This window comes from Gregarina niphandrodes, assembly GCF_000223845.1.
Source record: "Gregarina niphandrodes unplaced genomic scaffold scaffold00002, whole genome shotgun sequence".
Lineage (NCBI taxonomy): Eukaryota > Apicomplexa > Conoidasida > Eugregarinorida > Gregarinidae > Gregarina > Gregarina niphandrodes.
The window spans coordinates 286,817-298,011 of record NW_011645774.1 but is presented as its reverse complement, the minus strand read 5'-3'; the positions used below and the strand labels follow the sequence as shown (position 1 = coordinate 298,011).

At 53.5% G+C, this 11,195-nt stretch overlaps 5 protein-coding genes across 5 annotated transcripts; 3 read left to right on the top strand and 2 right to left on the bottom strand.

Annotated features, from left to right (window-relative positions):
* Nucleotides 1-927: 927 nt before the first annotated feature.
* On the bottom strand, nucleotides 928-1,101 carry GNI_012660 (hypothetical protein; the record flags this gene model as incomplete). The annotated part of the gene is made up of 1 exon (XM_011130561.1): nucleotides 928-1,101. A coding segment is annotated over one exon (174 nt), but the record flags the coding sequence as incomplete, so codon positions are not given.
* Nucleotides 1,102-2,930: 1,829 nt separating this feature from the next.
* Nucleotides 2,931-3,434, top strand: GNI_012650 (hypothetical protein; the record flags this gene model as incomplete). The annotated part of the gene is made up of 1 exon (XM_011130560.1): nucleotides 2,931-3,434. One exon carries the CDS (start codon nucleotides 2,931-2,933, stop codon nucleotides 3,432-3,434), a length of 504 nt encoding a protein of 167 aa, XP_011128862.1.
* Nucleotides 3,435-3,467: 33 nt separating this feature from the next.
* GNI_012640 (hypothetical protein) lies at nucleotides 3,468-3,800 on the top strand (the record flags this gene model as incomplete). Its single annotated transcript, XM_011130559.1, has 1 exon — nucleotides 3,468-3,800. One exon carries the CDS (start codon nucleotides 3,468-3,470, stop codon nucleotides 3,798-3,800), a length of 333 nt encoding a protein of 110 aa, XP_011128861.1.
* Nucleotides 3,801-4,873: 1,073 nt separating this feature from the next.
* GNI_012630 (hypothetical protein) lies at nucleotides 4,874-5,933 on the top strand (the record flags this gene model as incomplete). The annotated part of the gene is made up of 2 exons (XM_011130558.1): nucleotides 4,874-5,120; nucleotides 5,533-5,933. The coding sequence occupies 2 exons, from the start codon at nucleotides 4,874-4,876 to the stop codon at nucleotides 5,931-5,933; spliced, it is 648 nt and encodes a 215-aa protein (XP_011128860.1).
* Nucleotides 5,934-7,969: 2,036 nt separating this feature from the next.
* Nucleotides 7,970-10,441, bottom strand: GNI_012620 (hypothetical protein; the record flags this gene model as incomplete). Its single annotated transcript, XM_011130557.1, has 1 exon — nucleotides 7,970-10,441. The coding sequence occupies one exon, from the start codon at nucleotides 10,439-10,441 to the stop codon at nucleotides 7,970-7,972; it is 2,472 nt and encodes an 823-aa protein (XP_011128859.1).
* Between the last annotated feature and the right edge of the window lie 754 nt (nucleotides 10,442-11,195).

The window sequence follows — 11,195 nt, the reverse complement described above, 5'->3', positions numbered from 1 at the left end:
AACAAAAGTATTACGGGTGGATATCGTAAAGTCACCACCATACGTGCCAAGGAGCAACGGCATAAACGAAAGCAGTCACAAAGCCCTCGAGAGCCAAATTGCGAAAATCAACGCGGACTCCCCAAATGACAGCTACGAACTGCTAGTTGCCCTAGCAACGTACACGCACAACGCAAGGTAGTGCGCATTTGTCAAATGGGATGGAGGCTGGATTATAACCCTCATTGCCTCGATCGCGGCGTCGAATGCCCGCTTGCCCAAAGTGGTCTGAACTTTGTACATCTTCGTTGGTAACTGGGAAAACTTCCAGGTCTCCTCGTCAATACGAATATTTTTCTGAGCCTGATGAAACCACCAATATAGCCTCGAACAAGCACAAACTCGGTTTACGGATTCCTCATTCTCCGGCAAGCGAACCACTCCATCCGGGAAGGAGAATCGATAAACCATTTTCTGGCAATTCCAACCACCTTGCCATGACACAGCAGGGCTCAACCAACGAGTCAAATATCCGCTACCAATGACCCTCTGCATCACGTTAGCAAGAAACCAGGTGTCAGATAAACCAACCGGTCTGGGCACCCAGGCCTCCAATTTCTCAATCAATTCGGTAAAGCCACCTTGATCCCTGTCTTGCCACTCACGCACCAACAATGCCAATTTCAGCCATCGCCATGGACAGCCATCGAAATCGGAATTCGACAGACCTACAGTCGAAATGCCTTCCCTACTTTGTGCTTCGCGCAGCTCTTTCAGGACAGTTGCCTTTGCCAGCTTCACAACCTTTGATTCCTCAACTGGACTTAGCACAGGGTCGAGTCCCTTCTCCTTCTCTAAGAACCCTTCCAACAGGCAAGCGAGTATGTTAAGCCCAGCTGAAACCTTCGCCGAAACAGTTCCCACCAATGGTGTTGGACACGCTCTTACAGGCTCAGGCTCTCTTACAGGCTCAGGCTCTCTTACAGGCTCAGGCTCTCTTACAGGCTCAGACCAGCCTTGCATCGATGGTTCGAATGAGGCCTCCGGTTCCAAAAGTCCCGGCCACCCTTCTAACCAAGGTTCTCTCCAGTCAGCCGCCAGAGGCTCAGGCCAGGTCTCCATCAAAAGTTCAACCAATGATTTCGTCGAGTCCTCCACCGAAGATACAGGCAAGGCGCCCACGGAAGGCCCAGGCAGCGGTTCCGTTCCTAGAGCAGTGCTTAGTTGCCCGGAAACCGGTCTCGTGGCAGTCACGATCGAGAACGGTGGCCGAAAAACTGCGATCGGGGAAGTTCTCGCTTTCGAACTCTCGGCATCGCTGGGTGGCTTTCCTCCCATGTTGGGCACCACAAACATAGCCACGATTATCCACCGGGTATTCTGGCCGGTACGACATACCCTCGTTCCAGCATCCTGGTGCCTCATACTAGTCTAAAATTTTTAAAGTAGCCGGACTGGGAGTGCTTGCTCTGAACTAGACCAGTAAACTTCTGTTGTGATGCTACGGCGCGTTCCTAGCGATCCTGACGTAGTGTGGAGGGCCCCTACCAACCGGGTGCGACTCAAGCAGCCGGTCATCCAAGAACCTGGCGGGTACGGTGGCCATTCACGGCACCCTTTTCTTCGCCGGCGGTTCGCCCTCAGACCGGTTCATTTCCACTCCGGCGTACCTCAAGAGAGCTCCCATGATGAACTTGTTTGGGAACCATGTTTTACGGGTCGTGTGGACTTTGCCGGTACCGGATGCTATTCAGTGGTCAGCTCTTGAAACTACCGGATATCGGCAGGCTCGGCACATAGAACTGTGCTTGAGTCCTCTAACTTCAGCGAGGAAGCCTCTCGGACGACCTGGGCAACCGCGACCCTTTGAATTGCAGACCAACGATTCCCGACGTCCCGCACTCAGAGACAGATAGTTGTTAGCTTTTTTTGGAAGGGGGACTTTAGGGAGAATTAAAGTAACAACCAAAAACTTGAGTAAAAGGCGTAGAGAGACTAGGGTGCTAAGACAGTAGTATGGACCTCCGGATGCAAGCAGTAACAAATTACTTGGCGACAGCTGCTGGATGCGCCCACGCATGGGCGCATCCATGGACCCACGCGCTCGAAAAGCGCGTGCGGCAAGCCCTGTTTTTGCTGCCATGACCCACATAGCCAAGAGTCGGCTGCACAACCCCTGGAAGTCGTTGAAAGGAGGTATCAGACCACTCATAGTACTTGGATGCATCCCGCTTGCCATATCCATGTGGCGAGCGAGCACCCACGTAGAGGTGGCCATCCAGCAAGTCAGCATCTCCATGGTGACCCTGGTGGCCACACCAGCACTTGAGAATGTAGGTAACCGGCGTGAGCGCGACAAGCTCAAACCCGGATACCGAAGACCTTACCAAACGAATCGCCAAACTTGAACGGCGCTCACAACAAGCTACCATACGTCCATCGACCGAAGGGCTCCCTAGGCACTCGCCTAGCGTTCATTCGTCGTGAGCCAGGAGGATCATTCGCACTGAGCATCGACGACATCAAAAACAACAGAGAACTGCTACGGACTCTCGCGAACATATATAACGAGAAATTCGAGAAGGAATCCTGCTGCTATCACAATGCCAAGCAGCGTCGACAACGGAAACGGGATGGTACAGCGCACCAAAAGCACCAGGACGACGAAGCCATGTTTAGCGACGAACCGCTCAGAGCAGGACGGGTAGAAACTGTGTCGACATGTGCAACTTCCGGTGGCAGGACGTCTACTGCCGTTCCTGGCAGACACTGGAGCAGAAATTAACATTTCCCGAACCACTGCTCAAAGACCTGGACGTTCAAACGCGGTCCTCTGTAACCGGCCTCGAGAATCCACTACAAGTCAAAGCCGTCGGCGGATATAGCAAGTGCGATCCGCAAGTCCGCATCACCACGTCGATGAATGGTCAGGTCGATGAATGGTCAGGTCGATGAATGGTCAGGTCGTTGAACTGGACTTCTACGTCCTACCGACACCCATGATGAAGTATCCGATGTTGGGGCTGCCCGCACTCCAACAGTTACACGCCGCCGTCGACCTAGCCAGCGAAAGGCTCGCCACTCATCACGGAGACCTACTACTGGTCCAAGATCCCGACCTAGTGGTATGCGATTCCAGGGTGAGTGCCCTTCAAGAGGCCGAAGAGTCCTTCACTCTCAGCCAGATCGAAGAGCGGATTAACCCGTCACTGTCCGACAGTCAGAGGCAGGACATACTCAAACTGCTCACAGCCTGCGACTCGACATGGACGGCTACGAAGGTCGGACGTTGCAAGGTACTGGAACATCAGGTCGACACAGGGGACAGGAACCCGCCAAGCAGGGCACCCGGTGATGCTCACCGGGACAAAAGAAGGAAATCCAACGACAGGTACAAGACCTGCTGGCCGCGGGGGCCATCGAAGACTCAGACAGCCCATGGAGGTCACAAATAGTCATGGTTTCAAAAAAAAACCGGGGAGTGGCGGATGTGCCTCGACTATCGGTGCCTTGACTATCAGTCCCTCAACGACGTCGCTGTCCCACGCTATGATAGAGTTGTTGCACACCTTCGACGCCAAGGCTTCAAAATCAACCCGGATAAGTCGAGCAAGAATGAAGTACTCGACGTCCTGGGCTACCGCATATCTAATGATAAGATATCGATACCACTTGAGAAGGAGCGTGGCATACGAGAATGTTTGCATAGCAACGAGGTCATTCGCGCTACCCACCAGCTGGGGTATTATAAAATGATTCTTACGCCGGCCCAAAGGGACCTTAATTCATTGAACCTTTGCACCATGGCCCAAAGGTGCTAGATATGTCACTATTCCAGCTGGTTCCCATGAAGCTACTCGAGACAAGGGCGTTAGAGAAGAAGATCGCCCTTGAGGACCTCGTTGAAGTGAGGGATAAGTATCTGGAGACATGTCACCCTGACTGGGTACGTAAGTTCAGAACCCTGGTGAGTGAGTTACAGAAGAAAGCTATACCACAGCTTGATCTCACACCGCTACTGACTACGAGGGAATTTAGAGATGCTCAAAGGAATGGTCCTCCGACATTCTCTAAACAGAACTCCACCTCGACTCCCTACCGCCACCCATGCCACCGAGACAGCCGCCGCGTGGTCTAGAAGAGATTATGCGAGAGGACTCATCAGTCTACAGCAATCTCGATTCTGATCCTCACAGGAGACAGGAAGAGCATACGTATGGGTTTGAAGCAGTCGAAGATATAGAAAGCCTGATGTTCGATCCGATGTCGCTCATTGCCCAATTGAAGAGAAAGAAGGCGAGCATACCGAAATTGTTTGAGATGAAGGTTCGCATTATATCTCAGGCAATCTATCATCCAACAATCGAGAACTCAGAGCTGCTCATCGACGCTCTAGATACGATACGCAATGAAGGGGTGATTTCGCAGAGGCAGAGAGACGGGTTACTGATATCCATCATCGCATATGGCAAAGATGCCACGATGAAGCGGATGGAATCCGGCACACTTGACCGCCCGTTAAACATCTATGCAAAGAGCTCAAGGAAGAAGCCAGGTGATAACAAATCACCGAAGAAGACCTATGAGCAGAAGAACGGCGGCAACAGTAATCAACAACCGAACTATAAGGGCAAGAAACCCTATAATAAGAACCGAAGGAACAGTTATAAGCCGACGGAAGCGACCAACAACTGGACGGAGACGACAAAATAGGTCGTCGGCAAGAGTGGGAAGTTCCAGGTCCACTCGGAGCCAGAACTCCACCAGGTACGCGAAGTCGGCAAGAGTGATTGTGAAACACCATCAACTTCGGCGTCAAGACAGATTAGTTTTAAAGGGGGCCGAACCGAAGACTGCCTTCGCCACACCTACCGGACTGAACCAATTCCGTGTCATGCCCTTCGGACTCATCAACGCTGATGCCACGTTCCAACGGGTGACGACCAAACTCCTCGAAGATCGTCTAGGGAGTGGATGTCTCGTTTACATTGACGATATCGTAATTTGCGGTAGCTCGTGGCCGTCACTCACGTGCAACTTCGAATGGGTACTCCAGAGACTGCGCGACCGCGAAGTATTCCTCAAACATCCGGTCTTGCCGTCGCGGATGGTGACGCTCATTATACCCACCCTTCCAAAGAGTCCATCGCCACCATCCAAGGCCTTTACCCCGGAAGACGTGAATGGCGTTCGACGACTCCTAGACCTGGTCGCAAGTTCATACCCGACTTCGCCGCCCTCGTCAAACGATCCAAGAACTCATCGCTGCAGAAGAACTCGTCTGGTCCGACGAATGCCAACGGAAGTTCGAGAACATCAAGCATCTACTCGCTGCGTCCCAGCCGTCATCGTGCCTGCCGACTAGCGAAGTACTTCTGGTGGAATAACATGTTGAACGCAGCTTCGCGAAACAGTGCCTAACCTTGGGACCAATCCACGTCACCGAACCAATCCCGTGACGAGAAGCATCCCCAGACGAAGACGCCGGGTAAGCCGTGACCGAACTAACTGAGCTCATGTTGTTGGGTCCTAGCCCCCGCACCCCTTTTTGAGATTATCCTCCAGACCGGTGGAAAGCCTTCATACGCGACAGATGGTCGTTCTGTGAGACGAGGCCCAACGACATCGAGGTGGCTCATCGTGCCTTAGTACTCGGAGGTAACCTACCGACCCTGGAAACCCATTCCGAAGCTGCCGCCGAAGAATGGCTCTACGAGGCCTCACTCCGCCTTCAGCCACAGCGACCTTCGACAGAAACCTTGTCCCAGGTGCTGGCAATGAGCTGCAAGCTCCAACCCTTCCGCAACGCCTCCCAGACGTTCCGCGTAGACGCGTCAGATTTCGAACAGGTCATGGACAAGACCGTGCGAGCCATCTTTCCGGCGAGCTTGTACATAGAAGAGGTGATCACCGACATCCTAGCGCGGAGTCACTTCTCGTCTACCACGACATAGGCCACCGCATGACGAAGCAGCTCGAATTACTAACGAGGTGGTGTATACGCTGGGACAAGGGGTTCTCGTTCTGCAAGCGCTGGGCGTGCCGCGCCGTGTTGCAATGCCTCCCTGCCAACGCCAGGTACGACGTGAAAAGGCTGACGTACCACGGGCCACTGGAGCTTATTCAAGCCCTGTACACCCTCAAGCCTCTAACCGCGCGTAGGGACGCAGAGCCCGCACCAATCATGACAGCACAAATGGTTGACGCTTACCCGATGCAAGACGCGAGCAGCGGTTGCCGTGACGCAAGAGGAGCTGCGAAGAGAAGGAGATTCGACAACCGACCATACAGAGCGTGCAGCCAACTTGGTCATTGGAAACGCGACTGTCCGAAACGAATCGCTGATAGACCAGGAGCTGCTCCGAGAGGCTAGGGATGGAGTACGGAAGCGTGCACCACATCTGAATTGGAGTGGGAAGAGGCAAGAAGAAACAAGTAAGCGTACCTGCGCCCGAGGAGCGGACAGGTGAGATATGAGGCGAACTTCCAGGTTCAGAACCGACCGACGAAAGTGAGGCTGATGCCATTGCCGCGGGCCGCTGAGGAAGAGCTCAGACGCCAGGTAGACTCCCAGCTTTCAAAAGGCGTCATACGTCCGAGTAAATCGCCGTGGAGCTCTCGTCCATTCGTAATCTTAAAGAAAACAGGCGACTGCCGGGTCGTAATAGACTATCGGCAAGTCACTAAGCAGGAGCTTGACGCCGCGTTCCCTATTCCCCTCCTCTGGGATAATCTCCAAAAGGCGCCCGGCCATTCCTACTATATTGCTCTCAACTGTAACTGGGGGTTCTGAAGTTCCCCGCGTTCTGCACCCTTTGGACTGTTCGAAGGCACGTTGGAGCAGCCCTTCTTCATGAGTAGATTAAGCATGGATTATGTGGGCCCTAGAGCATGCCAAGGGCAGGAATACCACATCCTTGTGTGTATAGACCACGCAACACGCTACATCGTGGCTAGAGCAACGTTGGTGAAGACGGCGGCGGTAACGCGCAACCTGTTTGCAGAAAGTGTAGTAGGAGCGTTGGGGATACCTTTCGAAGTATACACGGACGGCGGAACAGATTTCAGAGGTGACTTCCATGACTAGGTGACTTCCGTGGTGAAAGTCAAGAACATCAACGCCGCACCACACCCACCTCGACAGAATGGACCGCAGAATGAACGAATCGAGTCACCGCATCCTCGAGTCCATAATGTCCAAGATACATCAAGACGGTAACTATTCCGACTTGACGCTGTTGCTAGTGCACGCAGTGTACATCTACAGCGTAACGATCCACAGCGCCACACCGGATGGTCACAAGAGGGATCTCGCTCCATGGGAGAAAGGTTCATCATAGCCAACCTACTCGACGTGACGAGCGCCATGAAACATGCCCTGGTGCTCAGCAAACCACCGACAGCGAAAGGCGAAGACTTCGAGCCGGGAGATGTTGTAGTCATAAGTACTACGGTCGAAACCGTCGAAGCCGGAATCCGTGGCAAGGTCAGAATGGAGAGGCCTGCTGGTGGTTACCTGCGTAGCCACCGGGATCCAAGGCAACGGAGTGTAGGCCAATAGCACCGCCCGTGAGGCCCGAAACCCGAGTTCCGCGTGACTTGTTCATGCAGCGCAAAGGGCTAGTGTGCAGCTGCAGCGAACGCTTAGGTCACCCTAGCTGAGCCCGCTGACACACGCGACGGCCATTAACCCTGCCATCACCGGGGAAGACACCAACGAAGCAAGTTTCCACTTCGCCCCAGTGGCGCGGGCATAAAAAAAACCGGGGAGCTTGAGTCGTGTGACCACTCAGCCACACGCCTGAGCAAGCCTTGGCGACCCAACGGCCGCGCACCAAAGATAGCGCCAAATAAGTTTTATCCTTTTTTTTGGGGTTCAACTCCGCTCGCCTCCAGCCTTCAGTCAGCCGTGCGGCCTCCCTCTTCTCAAACAGTGGCAGCTCAAGGCCCGTTGTTGCCCTCCAAGAAGAAGTTGGGCCGAGGTGAACAGTCATCGTACTTTTTTGGCGGGTGGTTCGTCCTCAGACGAACTCACTTCATCGGAGCCCTTGGGATTTGGGTCAACATCAAACTGCCAACTTCGACAGAATCTACAGCTGACCTTTCGAGCCACGCGCGCGTACTTGAAGAGGATTCCCATGATGCACTTGTCTTGTAACTGCTGCATTTGTTGTGGACCCTCATCGGGAGCAATCTTACAGATTTTTGGTTTGATTAAATCGATCGCTTCGTTGAACCGGTGGTGTCCCAGGACCGTGTGAAAGATATCCACAATGTCACGACTGGAAGTGACGGACCACGTTTTGCGGGTAAGGCGGAACTTTCGGATTCCGGATGCAATCCAGTGTGCAGCTCTGGAGCTGAAGGCAATTAGGCGGACGGATGTTTCAGACATGGGAAGCTCGCCAAACGTCTCGGGAAAGTGATCGCGGTAGATTGTGTTGAATGCCCACCATGGCCAACGGAGCTTCTGACTGATGTCCCTTCCTTTCAGACAGGCCTGCATCCGACAGGCCAAGTACCACAAAGGTGACACATGTTTCGGCCGAGGCACAATCTTTTCACTATCGGCGATCAACTGCTGAAGCGCATGCGGCTTCAAGTTGTCATTCATCAGTCCCACCAGACACAGCCATCGCCACCCACACATGTCGAACGGGTTCATTTTCGGTTTGCGAGCAATCCGCTCTGTCGACTTCTTCTGGCTGCACAAGGCAGTCCGAAATCTGTGGATAGCGTACATCGCAGTACTCAGCCTACTCGCACCCGCCAGCTCCAATCGCTCTCTCTCCAGGCATTCTTGAAGCACACGGGTCATAAAGGTCGTCATCTCAACAGCAACCGACCTGTTGGCACCAACCGATCTGTCCACGTCAGCCAAGGACGGTGAAGATGGCGTCGACATGGCACCGACTTCAGGCGGAATGCTTCTAGGATCAGGGCAGGGTCTAGGACGGCAGGCTAACGGACGGCGGGCCCGAGTAATAATCAGTGGACTTGTCTCAAAATACTGGAGTAAGCAGCAAAGGTAGTTTACACTCGACAATTGGCGCGGAGGGGGAATTACCCTCTTCATTACCTCTATGGCGTTTTCAAATGCCTGTTTGCCCAAAGCTTGTTGAACAGATAAAACGGTACTTAAAGGTTCCTGGATCTTCCATGTGTTCTTGTCAATACGAATATTTCGCTGTGCTTGACGGAACCACCAGTCCAGTAGTGAGCTGGCCCAAACGCGGTTTACACTTTCCTCAGTCTCCGGCAAACGGACAACTTCATCTGGGAAGGAGACGCGACAAACCGTCTTCCGACAATGCCAGCCACTCTGCGGTGGTACCGTGCGAGGCAGCCAACGGGACAAATATCCCGTAGTAATGAATCTCTGCACCACACCAGCCAGGAACCAGGTGTCATTAACGCCGACTGGCCTCGCCAGAAAACTCTCCAACGCTGATATCACTTCACGAAAGCCACCGCCCTTGTCTTGCCACTCATGCATTAGCAATACTAACTTTAGCCATCTCCACGAACAGGCCTCGAAATCAGATATAGACAGGTCCTCTCGTGTCTTACCTCCACTCAACTCTTTCAGGATAGCGGCCTCAGCCAGCATTACAACCTTTAATTCCTCATCTGGTCTGAGCACGGGGTGCAGCCCTTTCTCCTTCTCCAAGCACTCCTTCCACACCCGAGCCACCAAGTCATACCCATTCCAGGCGTCCATCGAAGATGACGAAAAAGTTTCTCCAAACGGTTCCCTAGGCCCTTCCACCAAAGGCTCCTGCGGGACGTCCATCGATGGCTCCCACAAAGGTTCCCTCACAAGCTGAGGCCAGGCTTCCCTCAAAGGCCCCACCAACGGATCCCGCGGGGTCTCCGCCGAAGTCTCAAGCCAGGTTTCCTCCAGTGGTCTCACGGGGGTCTCCATCACAGAGGCTTCCACCAGTGGTCCCAACGAGGCCTCCGTCACAGACCCAGGCCAGACTTGCGTCGGCTCAGGCCAGTCTTGCGTCGAAATTTCCTGCGCGGCTCCCTCCGACGGCTCCCTCGATCCCCCGATCACAGGCTCATCCGGCAGGCTCAGCAGAGTGCACAAAGCCTCCGTCACTGCCTCAGGCCAGCCTTCCATCAACTGTTCTCGGGGGGCCTCTATCACAGGCTCAGACCAGCTTTCGACCAACGATTCTCGGGGGGCCTCTATCACAGGTTCAGGCCAGCTGTCCACCAACGATTCTGGCGGGGCCTGCATCACAGGTTCAGGCCCGCCTTCCATCAGCCAATTCCACGAGGGTTCTATCGGAGGCTCAGGCCAGCTTTCCACCAAGGATTCTAGGGGGGGCTCTATCACAGGCTCAGGCCAGGTTTCGACCAACGATTCTCGGGGGGCCTCTATTACAGGTTCAGGCCAGCTTTCCACGAACAATTCTGGCGGGGCCTGCATCACAGGTTCAGGCCAGCCTTCCATCAACGATTCTGGCGAGGGCTGCATCGGAGGCTCAGGCCAGGCCCCGGGAGGTTGTTCGAAGCAGTTACTGCTTGGCTGCGTGTGGTCCGGCGTCACTCTTTGGGTCACTGTACTCGAGAGCGAGCGCCATTCTACCACCGGCAAGTCCGGTGGGGGAGCGGCTCTCGGACTTCCGGCACTGAAGGGACTTCCGGCACTGAAGGGTACCTTTCTGTCCAGGTTGGGCACCCCAAATATGGCAATGCGTATCCATTGGGTCTTGTGACCCCCACAACATATCCTCATACCAGTCCAAAAATGAAGTAATAAAAGGAGTCCGCCCAGCCCGGTAATCCTCTGAATGTAAATTTGTTAAGTGTGAGTTACGTGATGTGTTCTGAGTCATTCATAGCCGTTGGAGTACTTGGTAGGACACCAAAAAATATTATGACGATGAGTAGTCGGTCATTTAGTGCACACTCTTTTCGCCGGTCCTTCATCTTCAGACGAGTTTGCTTCATCTTCAGATAACCTTTTATATCCTTTCGAGGCTACTGTATCAAACAGCCAGTCCCTACAGAATTCGAGGTGTATCCTTCGATCCAATTTTGTATACTTGAGGAGGATTTCCATTATGGTCTTATCCGAAAGCTTTAACAGTTTTTTTGGTGAGTCCGTAATGGTCGAGATTTTGGGTCTGACCAATTTTATCATTTCATTGAACCGTCCATGCCCCAGTACCGCGTGATAAGAATCGACAATATCACGATTTGAA